We start from the raw sequence: 12,100 nt of genomic DNA on the forward strand, positions 1-12,100 counted from the left end.
ACAGCATTGAGCTACGGCATATATCTACCTTCATGGAAGCTGAGAAATTGGTAGAGGATTTGGCTCATACAGTACATTTGGCTCTCAAGTGACCATTTTTCCCAGCACTTCATTTTTTAACTAAAATGCTTATTTTCCTCAAATTCTAACGCCCAATATTCCTACATGGATTATTGAAACTATTAGGGCTTCCAAAATTCCAGTGAAAGCAAGGGGTGGGGTAATTATAGGCTCTCTGTCACATACCTGCACACAATGGACCAATATTCAGCATGTTGAATGTAAACAAGGGTGAGCAGGTACAGACTGATGAAATTGTACATATCACCTAAGCACAATGGAGGCAGCTTATCAAGACGTGAGGGTGGATCTGAATGTTTTCTGCATATATAGAGCTCTTCCATCAATTAAAGACAGGCAGTATATGGACACTTCTGCTTGTCTGGCTAACTACATCTTGGCAATATACAGTAGTGAACTGACTTAGCTGGGTACACACCAGGATTGGATGATCCGCCATTTTATCTAACGATCGGTAAGTGCATACCCACTTATCAGTCGTCGGCCCGAGGTGTCGTGACTGATGTCACAACTGGACGGGCATTTACATGTGCTCACCCAGTGGAGCTGTCAGTCACCGGCGGCCTTTGCTGCAAGAGTACAGGCGGTCGGCTGACCGCCCATACACAGAGCACAATGCACCAATATATCTGCAGATATATTTGGCATCGACTGTACTGCACAGCCGACGTGATATGTCTATGAACGACATCGTTAACAGACATATCATCTGTACACACTGGCCAACGCACACACACAATGGGCCTCATTCAGAGGCGGTCGGAGGATGCAAGCGGTCGCTCAGAAACTGGGCGGCCACTTGCATCCTGACCACCCGCCTCTGTTGCGGTCGTTAGGCTGTGGGTTAACACCCACAGCTCTAACGACTGCTCCGGTGATGCTCGCGATCGTGATGGTCTGACCATCGCGACCATCGGGGCTTACGACGAGACCCTAGGGTAGGGTCTCACTTGTCGTAAGCCCCAGAGAGCTTCTGGCTCTGTCAGAGCCGGAAGCTCTCCACTGACATCACTAGTGATGTCAGTGGGGCCGCCCCCAAACGGTAGGCGTTCCCATGGGAACGCCTCCGTTTGGGGTGCCACCCCCCCGACCCCGCCTTCCAAACGGGGCGAGCTGTCAATCAACATCGACAGCTCGCCCCCTTTGGATCGAGACGCTCTACGACCAGCGCTGTCGGTCGTAGCGGGTCTCACGCATGCGCACGCCGGCGCCGTCGTGCGCATGCTCTGTGGGGGGCCATCGACCCGGTCCGAGCGCATCGGCGCTAACGACCGGGTGTGAATGACCCCCAATATATCGGCCGTTCATTTGAACGGCTGATATATATTGGCCAGTGTGTATCCAGCACTACAAATTCCCAGTAAACAACACTTGGATGAATAGACCGCTCTATTGCTACTATAATATACTTGAATGATCCAAATATCACAAGGCTTCTTTAAATCAAAACACTGTATTTATTCACAAAGACAATTCTAAAAGGATAAAATGTATCAAGTGTAATAATACTAACTAACAAATAGCTAACTGTAAGTTTCAATTATAATGGAACACATAAACAAACATCCAATAGGGCATAAAACAGCCAATGTCTCAGTCCAATATGCAATCTTCAAATGGTAAGTTTGGTGGCCACCTTATTCCTATCGCAATATTTGGTATAATGAGCTCAATTGTTCTCACTAAAAGTAACCAGTTAATCTCTATCAGACCGAGGGGTGACAACTAATAAAAGATGCTAGCTTGGCTGAGACCAGACAACCATCATTGTTGCACCTATTCATAGCTAAAACCACAAAGTATTGACTGTGTATATTTATAGCTACCCTTCAGAGGATTTAGGGTTATATTTATCAGTCCGTTTTTACTTTCATTTTGATTTTCGATTTAGCTCACCTCAAAGCGAATCAAATCGAAAGTACAAATCCCTCTTCAAATTCCACATTTACTAAAATTCGATTTTAGAAGCCTTTTCTAAATCGATTTGATTCGATTTTGAACAGTGATTTGATGTTCGATTTTGCATGTTCATGTACAACACCATGTTCGAACACCAAATCCCACTTCAAAACGAACTTTCAAAGCCCCAAATGAATAGAACTGCTTCATGCTTTCAGTTTCAGCATGAGCAGTTTGTTTTGACACAGATACATGCATAGATGCATACATGTATCTTACTGTAAAATGCTTGTTAGTTGTTAATTTATTTAATAAAAATGACGTGGGGTTCCCCCCTAAATACACAACCAGCCACGGACTTTTATTAGCCAGTCCTGCTTGTGTAAGTACAGGGAAAAAATTGCGTAGGGTATCCCTGTAATTAGCACAACCAGCACCAGGCTCAGATCTGGTCCTGGTTCTGGAATTACAGGGGAAAAAATGCGTAGGGTTCCCTGTAATTTCCACAACCAGCACCGGACCCTTTCTATCACCGGGTTCCCCAGCCAAAACATTACTCCTGACCGCTAGTCAGCCCAATAAAGGGGTCCCCCTGTCCAGGGCACCCTTGGCCTAGGCTGATAGCCCGGGGCTATCCCCGCCACCCCTGGGCGGTGGGTGGTGGGTTGATAGTGTAAGTGTAGTGTAAAAAAAGATAAGTGTAAACATTGTCTTTACGATTAGAACTGCAGGTCCCAGCAAGCCTCCCCCGCATGCTGGTACTTGGAGAACCACAAGTACCAGCATGCGGGGCATTAAGGGCCTGCTGGTACCTGTAGTTCACCTGTCAAGAAATGTTTACATAAACACAATACACACACACACCATGATAGTATAGTTTTAATACATACATACATACACACTCACACATACTCACCTACATTACCTGGACTGGTCCCCTTCTCCCTGTAGGCATCCATGGTCTTGGTAAAATAAAAAAAACGAAAATACCCACACACGCAACAGGTAACAACCACGATGGTTGTTACCTCCCAAATGAAGCGCTCAGACGCGGCTTTTCCCTTTGTAGGGCTGTGTCTGAGCGATCATTGGCCGAGAGAGGTCAGCCCCTGCCTCTCTCAGCCAATGAACGGCTCCCTCCATTGAAGTCAATGGAGAGCCCCCAGGGTTACTAAAGGTGATTCTGCGGTTCCCACCATGTATCAGTGTCAATCCGACCTGCTTATGCTAAAATCGCAAGCATAAATCAGGTCTATTCATCGAATAATAGTAAATATGTTTTTCCGATGTTCGATTTTAAGTGGGATTTGAATGAAATTCGGTTTTATGTTTGATTTGACATTCGATTTTACCTATAGTAAATCTCCAAATGCAAAATCGAATGAAAATCGAATGTGAGATCACACTAAAATCAAAATCGAACAATAGTAAATATACCCCTTAGAGTGGTTGCGCTGTGGAAGGGTTAACGTGGCGCACTACAAGAACATTCTTGCTGGAGCTAGCAGGACACACTGCGGGAAGAGATATACCGTACATATCTTTTGGACACAACAGTTTTACTATAGGTATTACCCTGGAACCAATAGTATATTAAAATATACTGTTTGATCCATTGCAGCACAAAAGTGATTACTTTTAGTGAGAACAATTGAGCTCATTATACCAAATATTGCGATAGGAATAAGGTGGCCACCAAACTTACCATTTAATCTTTGAAGATTGCATATTGGACTGAGACATTGGCTGTTTTATGCCCTATTGGATGATTGTTTATGTGTACTATTATAATTGAAACTTACAGTTAGCTATTTGTTAGTTAGTATTATTACACTTGATACATTTTATCCTTTTAGAATTGTCTTTGTGAATAAATACAGTGTTTTGATTTAAAGAAGCCTTGTGATATTTGGATCATTCAAGTATATTATCATAGCAATAGCGCGGTCTATTCATGCAAGTGTTGTTTTCTCTATATACAGTATGTGTCAGATATGTAACTGACATTTAGTCCAGCTACACAGAATTGGCCAAATTACAGCCAAAGTGGGTTTATTTAAACAATTTTTATTCAGTATATGTGTAGCTCTAAACTTATAAATATATATTTTTACATATTTCCCAAGCGCCAGGAATATTGAAACAGTCAGGTCACACTGACTTGTTTCAATATTAAATAGTTTCAACACATTCCCAGTAGCCTGGCCCTCGTGGTGGGCTCAAACATTGTGTGATGACCACATACAGCAGATATGCAGATTGTGGTCTCCAGACAACCACCTATATAGAAGTAAATGATGCGTCTGACAACGATCAGATTTTAATATGGCAACGTTTGAACCCACACACAGAGCAATGTCAGCTAGTTTGGTAGGCCACAAAATTGACCAAGCAGATAAAACAGAGGCAAGCAAAGGATCTTCACAACGGCAGTGTATTGTCTTTTACTTTTCATAACACATAGGGCTTGATTCTGATGCATTCGCTGGCACCTTTTCACTCGGCTGCAGTAGCCTACTTACTTCCTTATGCTAATGCGATAATACACCCGTGTATACTACACATCTGTGTGTCTTCATACGGAAGCGGTATTTACATCCACAGCCATCATGATTAGTAACTGGCCTTAGACCCACCCTGTGCTGGGTGCAAAATATCTATCTGAAACAGGTGTCTAATTTCTGTCTGCACGCTACGATCAGAGGACTATGCTGATAAGTAGTTCGGATTTTATACTTGTTTGAACATTGGTTTTAGCGCATATTTGTGTCAAATTAGTTTTTTTATAAATAAGAAAAATTACCCCCTCACGTCACCACCAGCGGCCAGAGGAGAAGTTCCAAACCTGCTCCCTTCGGCAACCAACTCGCTGCACCGCCTCTGCTCAGGTCCAGACACCTGGATTTGTAAGCGCTCCACATTTCTCTTGATTTCTGTTGTTTTTTTTTCTGTTTCCTGTAACTCTTGAACTAGATTTAGGGCCTGATTCATTACCGATCGCAACTGCGAATGCAATAGCGATTACGAACGCAATTCAACTTCAATAGTATGCTAATTAATTGCGATCGCTATGCCGCCGCAGCACAACATAAAGACGCCCACTTTACCTTACACACATCTGTAATGTTTAGCAAGACTGCAAAACCATTGGTACAATCGAGTACTGCCTCACACACACTTGCACAAGCTCTGACATTACTCAGAAATTGCAACCTTCATCGCACGCTTTGAGGCCTCAGGCTGAGCAGGGCATCACGGTGGCTAATTTATGCACGCCTCTGCAACTGCGTTCAAACACACTGGCACGCCTGCGTTTTGCCAACCACCCCTCTGCTGCCACCCACAAATGGCTCTTCCTGTCAATCACTCTGCGATGGGTCTGCGTAGTCACTGCATTCACAGTGGCTGGCTCATGCACGCGCTCTGCGATGCATAAGCATGCGCAGAACTCAACAATCGGCCAATTGCGTGCGTAATTGCAGTTGTGAACGGTAATGAATCAGGCCCTTATTACACATTTCTGGACTGGAATTTTTTCAGGTGGTTGTGATGCTGTGTGATGGGCATGGGGATGCAGGGGTGGGGGATATGCTGGGGGTGGGTATGCCATTGTGAATGACAGGCTGTAATGAAGGTAAGTCTGTGCTGGCAGTCAGATTGTGGTGGGGGCAGGCTGTGGTGAGGATGCAGTGGTAGGAGGCAGGCTGTAGTGGGAGCAAGCGGTGGTTGAGGTCAGGTAGTAGTGGGATACAGGCTATGGTGGGGATGCAGTGGTAGGAGGCAGGCTGTAGTGGGAGTAAATAGTGGTTGAGGCCAGGCAGTGGTGGGATACATGATATGATAGGGATGCAGTGGTAGGAGGCAGGCTGTAGTGGGAGTAAGCAGTGGTTGAGGTCAGGTAGTGGTGGGATACAGGATATGGTGAGGATGCAGTGGTAGGAGGCAGGCTGTAGTGGGAGTAAGCAGTAGTTGAAGCCAGGCAGTGGTGGGATACAGGATATGGTGAGGATGCAGTGGTGGAAGGCAGGCTGTAGTGGGAGTAAGCAGTGGGTGAGGCCAGGCAGTGGTGGGATACAGGATATGGTGGGGATGCAGTGGTGGAAGGCAGGCTGTAGTGGGAGTAAGCAGTGGCAGAGGCCAGGCAGTGGAGGGATACAGGATATGGTGGGGATGCAGTGGTGGAAGGCAGGCTGTAGTGGGAGTAAGCAGTGGTAGAGGCCAGGCAGTGGAGGGATACAGGATATGGTGGGGATGCAGTGGTAGGAGGTAGGCTGTAGTTGGAGTAAGCAGTGGTTGAAGCCAGGCAGTGGTGGGATACAGGCTATGGTGAGGATGCAGGCAGGGGGTGCAATAGTCTGAGGCCCTCTGTCTATGCAATGCGCATACATGTCACATACAGGCGAAGATCCGAAATTATTTCTGAGCGCCTAATGTGGCTGCATATGTGGCCTACTTGTGTCTTGTGCGCATATATGAATTAGCCTCATCTAAAGTGACCTTGGGGCCAATTGGGGAGATGTATTTGCTCTGTTTCTCATACAGGTTGAGTCTCCCATATCCAATTATTCCGAAATCCGGAATATTACCAAACACAACATTTTTAGCATGACTGAGATAGTGAAACCTTTGCTTCTTGATGGTACAATGTACACAAACTTTATTTAAGGCACAAAATTATTAAAAATATTGTATAAAATTACATTCAGGCTTTGTGTATAAGTTGTATATGAAACATAAAAGAATTTGATGTATATACACAAAATTTGTTTGACCACAAAATTATTGAATATATTGTATAAAATTACCTGCAGGCTGTGTGTACAAGGTGTATATATAACACAAATGCATTCTGTGTTTAGATTTGGGTCCCATTCCCAAGATATCTCATTATGGTATGCAAATATTCCAAAGTACGGAATATTCCGATATCCAAAATACCCCTAGTCCCAAACATTTTGGATATGGGAGACTGTAATTACATAGAGTATTCGGTTTGCTGTGTATATTTTTTGATTGCCCTGAGTGGACATTAAACAATTATTATGAAGTAATACAGTGCGTGGCAGGCACAAAAAATGATTTGTAGTAGGTAGCTTTTACTAAACAGAAGCATACTGTAATACTGTAAAACTTTTAAAGTACTGACACTTGTATGACATAGTAAGCTATCTGTACGTGACATCAGCAACCCTTTGTGTTCATACATCTCCAACTTATAACATATACAAAATTTACATTTCATAACAGTGCCAATCAGTCTTTTTTGTGTTTTCTTCTGGCTTTAATTCACCACTGATTTTAACTTTGATGAAGCAGAAGGATGAAAACGTTATCATACTAAAACTTGTATCAAATAATTTTATACTGGACATTGCAGTTTTCAATTCATTATATGCTGCTTGATTCCAATTTGTGGCTTCATGTACTGTATATGTTCTTTTGCAGCCTATTTGAAGAAGACATCATGTCATACATCCCACTTCAGGCAGCCTTCCATCCGGGATACAGCTTTTCTCCCCGCTGCTCCCCAGGCTCCTCCCCCCAGAATTCTCCAGGTACCCTGTGTGTGATTGGTGCAACTCTTGCATGTATTTTATGCAATCTTCTTAATACTCACGCCAGGTCTTCCATGTATCCTAGTTCTTTCAGCACAATAAGAAGTTTTGAAACTCTTGTAAACTACTTTTTCAGAAATGAGTCTTGTGTTGCACTATGGATAATAGAATAAGAGAAACATTGTTATCATGGATTTACAGCACTAGGATGACTTTAGACCAGATGTTGTCACTGGGAAGTTCAGTTTTCTCTATCAAAAATGTGGCACCTATACTTCACATGGCTACTGCAGCCTCATTAATGCACTGTAAATGCAGGTTAGAGGAAACTTAAAAATCCAAAATAATTATTTACATCACTAAAAGTATGTTTAAGGCTATGGAGTCTATTTAGCAATGGAAGAAAGCCCTAAAACCCTGTATACACAGGAGTTATGACATCTGAAAATTTCTCAAAGCCCCCTTGCTATTAAAGGTAATCGTCCACTATTGCATGTGAGAGCCTTCACTGGGGACTCTTGTGATGCTCCTCAGGATGGTGTTACCCACAGGTGCTCATGGAACCTTTATTATTATAATATGATTATTATCTTTTCCTGTTTTTACTTTTTTTTCTATTGAACTAAATATATTTTTACAGTTTTATAGAATCTGGAGCTATGAGCTTGAGTCCAGGCTTCTAGTTCCAGTGCGCATATGAGAGCTGATAAGCCATCTGTGTTCCTTGATGCCTAACTGGCCTGGCAAGAAGTAACATTTCTCTTACAGCTGCCGAATAGTGTTGCCGGGGAACTGAGAATCACACAGCTGCCCTGTGATTTTTTATTGATGAATCAACTTGAAAGAATTTTCAGTGGGACAATAGAAAATCTGTGTTTTTGGTCCAATGTGACTAATAGGCCCTTATATTACATTGTCCTAGGAAATATTTGAGCCCAATGCTCACTGAACTGTAAGCATGTAAAGGTATAAGGCGCTAAGACCACAGAGTGTAATTCCACATTTTTGTCCCAAGGGCTTCAGCGTGCCAGTGCAAGAGCTCCCTCTCCATACAGAAGAGATTTTGAAGCCAAGTTAAGAAACTTCTACAGAAAACTAGAAGCAAAAGGATATGGACAAGGCCCAGGGAAAATAAAGTAAGTGTTAATTTACAAAGTCAATGATTACCACTAAAATGGCACAGTCAGAGTTATACCTCCATTGACCAATACAATAGCTTGTATTGAAAAATGAAATGCCTTGTAAGATACTGTATATCCTCATGTCATGTATGCACATGTGATAGTTCAGCGAAGTTTTAGAAACCTTTATAAACTAGTAATCTGCAAATTATTGATGCAAACAGTAAAGGGAGTAATGTGTAAGAAAGTATGAACTTATAGATAGTCATGTTTGTTGATCAAATGTCCTTACCCAAATTCAGTGTTGAATTGCTTGAAATTACTACTGATATGGTGCATTTATCAAAGGGTGTGTTGTAATTGTAACCGTTTAGATTTTTGTATGAAGGTATATTTCAAAGTGAGGGTGCAGCCTATATTTTCTGGGTTCCATTGGTACACAATAGATTTCATGTACTCTTAAAAAAACATAAACAAAATGTGACTATTTTAGATTATGTAAATATAATTAATACAAATAAAAACTTAACAATGACTACCAGTGTTAACAGTATTGTGGGTCAATCCAATTAAATTCAAACTACTTGCGGGCGTGATTAAGAGGCCTGTATGCGGCACTCACAGTACCACCTGACTCAAATAGGGCTGCGAGCAAATATGTGCGATCCTGGGGTGAGAGCGGGCCACAAGGGGGGCGATTGCCGTGTCGTTACTGGCGTTTCTATGCCGTTGCAACAGCAACTCTCCCCCTTCGCTCCAGTTGGATTGACCCATTCATGTAATGCTTGCAACATAGAACTGCATGTGATTCTGGAACACGCTTTTGCCTATAACTAATGTTTGTACTAAAGTGCAGGTGAATTGCACAGTCACTAATGTGCATCTGTTTACATCTTGCATTCAGCCTCTATTTGTCACGTAGCAGCCTTTCATGGGGTTAAATGTAGTGTCATTGGTATAAAACACAAACAAATGTCCTTACTATTGTGCTTTGATTCACCATGAACAGCTCTATTTTTACATCCTAATGGAAATCTCTACTCCTGTGCCTGCCTTTGTCAGCCACGAATCATTTAAATCAGACAATTGAGGTTAAAATAATATTCATAGAGCTTTCATCAAGCTGTTCCCATACAGTAATTCTTCCAGAAGTTCTGGAAAACTATAAATATGGGTCTCCAGTGAGCAGTTATTTTCGTGACTGAGTTGACTGAACTGACCCCTAGGAGACCTAGCAAGTTATAAATATTTCGCCCTTGTTTTTATGAGTAGCTCGTAAAGATTAATGTGCTGTACAAAGACTATGCTAGATACAGTAGGGTCTTTGTGAGCTTGTGCTTGCCATTAATTATAATGGTTGGATTGTATATATCACTTGCAGTTGGCTTTGCTGTAAGTGTGTACAAATCCTGGAGAGCGAAATTTGCTTCTTGCGTGATTGTGTGGCTTCAGACAAGGATGGGTTTTCTGATAATAGAGTTTATTAATGTAATGCTTGAATGCTTCCATAATAATGTTCTCTTTCATACTCTTTTGCTGTCAACCACTGTAGACTTGTTGCCACATTTACTGCCTAAACATTTTACCGTGCTTAATTTTTCCTTTCTGCAGAAATGTGCTCTATGATCATAGGGCCTGATTCACTATGGAACGCAACTGCGAATGCAATAGCGATTACGTACGCAGTTCTACTGCGAGAGTATGCTAAACCATTGTGATCGCAATGCCGCCGCTGGACTACATAAAGACACCCACGTTACCTTACACACATCCATAATGTTTAGTAACACTGCGAAACCATCGGTACAATCGAGTGTCAACGAAGCCTCACGCACACTTGCACAAGCTCTGACCTTACTCAGAAATTGCTAAAGCACGCAATCAGGCCTCACTCTGCATAGGGCATCGCAGTGGATAAATTATGCATGACCCTTCAACGACGTTCAAAAGCACTGGCAAACCTGTGTTCGCCCGATCACCCCCCATTACCACCCACAAACGGCACTTCCTGTCAGTCACTCTGCGATGGGTCTGCGTAGTCACTGCGATCGCAGTCCCGATCACAGTGGCTGGTTCGCGCACGCGCACTGCGATGCATACACAGTATGCAATAATTGCCCGCTTGCGTGCGTATTAGCAACTGCGTTCCTTGCTGAATCAGGCCCATAATTCCCTTAATTCCAAAGGGTTACTACAGTTTTCTTGTATTAATTGTTGCAGCATAGAGTGTGTGGAAAATCAAGAGAAAACATTACATTAACCTTCTGCTCTGTAACAGAGGAAGATCAAGTTTTCTGTCACCTACGGTGCATGCAGTGTAGACAGTCACTCTGTCCTGGGGCCAACCACAGACGTTATACTGTTTTGTGCACTCTATTATAGCGCCAGCATCGCCAACCACCAGATATATTGCACAAAAGTGCATTAAGGGACCTATTTACCAAGAATCACATAGTCAATGCGATCTGGGCATGATATTAGCGCCCATGATCGCATTGCATGAATGTATTAAATAGCCCGCGCCCGTACTTACGATGTGCTCGGATTGAAGTGACCGCACCAACAGTCTCTTCACGCCTCAATCGGGACTCCTCCGCATGCGCGGTCATAATAGATTTTGTGAAGTGTAGCACATACGCTGCAGCTGTACAACGCAATTCGCGTTATGGAGCTTGGCAAATCTGCCAGCTTTGCGGCTGCTGACGGAAATGGCCAGAGCAGTTATGAACGATTTCTGCTGCGATCCATCCATAATACATCTGAGGGACACTTAATATTTGTGGGTATCTTCTGAAAACTAGTGTTTTGGGGGAATATGCCGCAAATATTTAAAGATGAATTAAATATTTAGGGCCAATGTATTACTATTGGCGGATCTGACATAATTATTACGTATCCATTTTGCAGCAGATATTTTCATTTTTAATGATAATATCCCCGCTATGTACTAAGGGAAGCTAGTAGGGACAGCAATAGCGGTAACTGATGTCCCTGTGAGTTACTTCCCCAGCATTTTATAGAAGTCTTTCCAACTTCTGTGAAATCTCCTGCATTGTGCTATTAGTACATAGCAACAACCCATAAAATAATGCAGAAACTGCAGTTTCTACCTAATTTTCTGAAGAAAAAAAAAGCTTGATGAATAGGCCCCTTTATGATAAGTGTATTATTTCCATTATAATGTTCTTGCTGTACCATAATTTCCAGGTAGGATGAAGAAAACCATAGCTGTGTGATGTAAAGGTAGAAAAACCCTTTCTCCAGCAAAAATGAGTGTTTTGAAAGGGTTACCTCCGAGTATCTGGTAATAAACCATGCCGGAGAAGAGTTTCATTGGACAGCAGCAATAAAAGGATAGTTATAGTGGAGGATGTTAATAGAATTAATTTATTATATATATATATATATATATATATATATATATATATACTAGCTGAAGTACCC

At 42.4% G+C, this 12,100-nt stretch overlaps 1 protein-coding gene across 3 annotated transcripts in view; it reads left to right on the forward strand.

The window, feature by feature from the left end:
• HECW1 (HECT, C2 and WW domain containing E3 ubiquitin protein ligase 1) overlaps positions 1 to 12,100 on the forward strand; it is a 480,815-nt gene that overhangs the window by 399,877 nt on the left and 68,838 nt on the right. For all 3 annotated transcript variants that reach the window (XM_088476052.1, XM_088476051.1, XM_088476053.1), the window contains 2 exons: positions 7,426 to 7,535; positions 8,551 to 8,671. In XM_088476052.1, the coding sequence (XP_088332178.1) occupies positions 7,426 to 7,535; positions 8,551 to 8,671 (231 nt within the window). The remainder of the gene's footprint in view (positions 1 to 7,425; positions 7,536 to 8,550; positions 8,672 to 12,100) is intronic.

This window comes from Taudactylus pleione, unplaced genomic scaffold, assembly GCF_031769625.1.
Source record: "Taudactylus pleione unplaced genomic scaffold, aTauple2 ptg000181l, whole genome shotgun sequence".
Taxonomy (NCBI): Eukaryota; Metazoa; Chordata; class Amphibia; order Anura; family Myobatrachidae; genus Taudactylus; species Taudactylus pleione.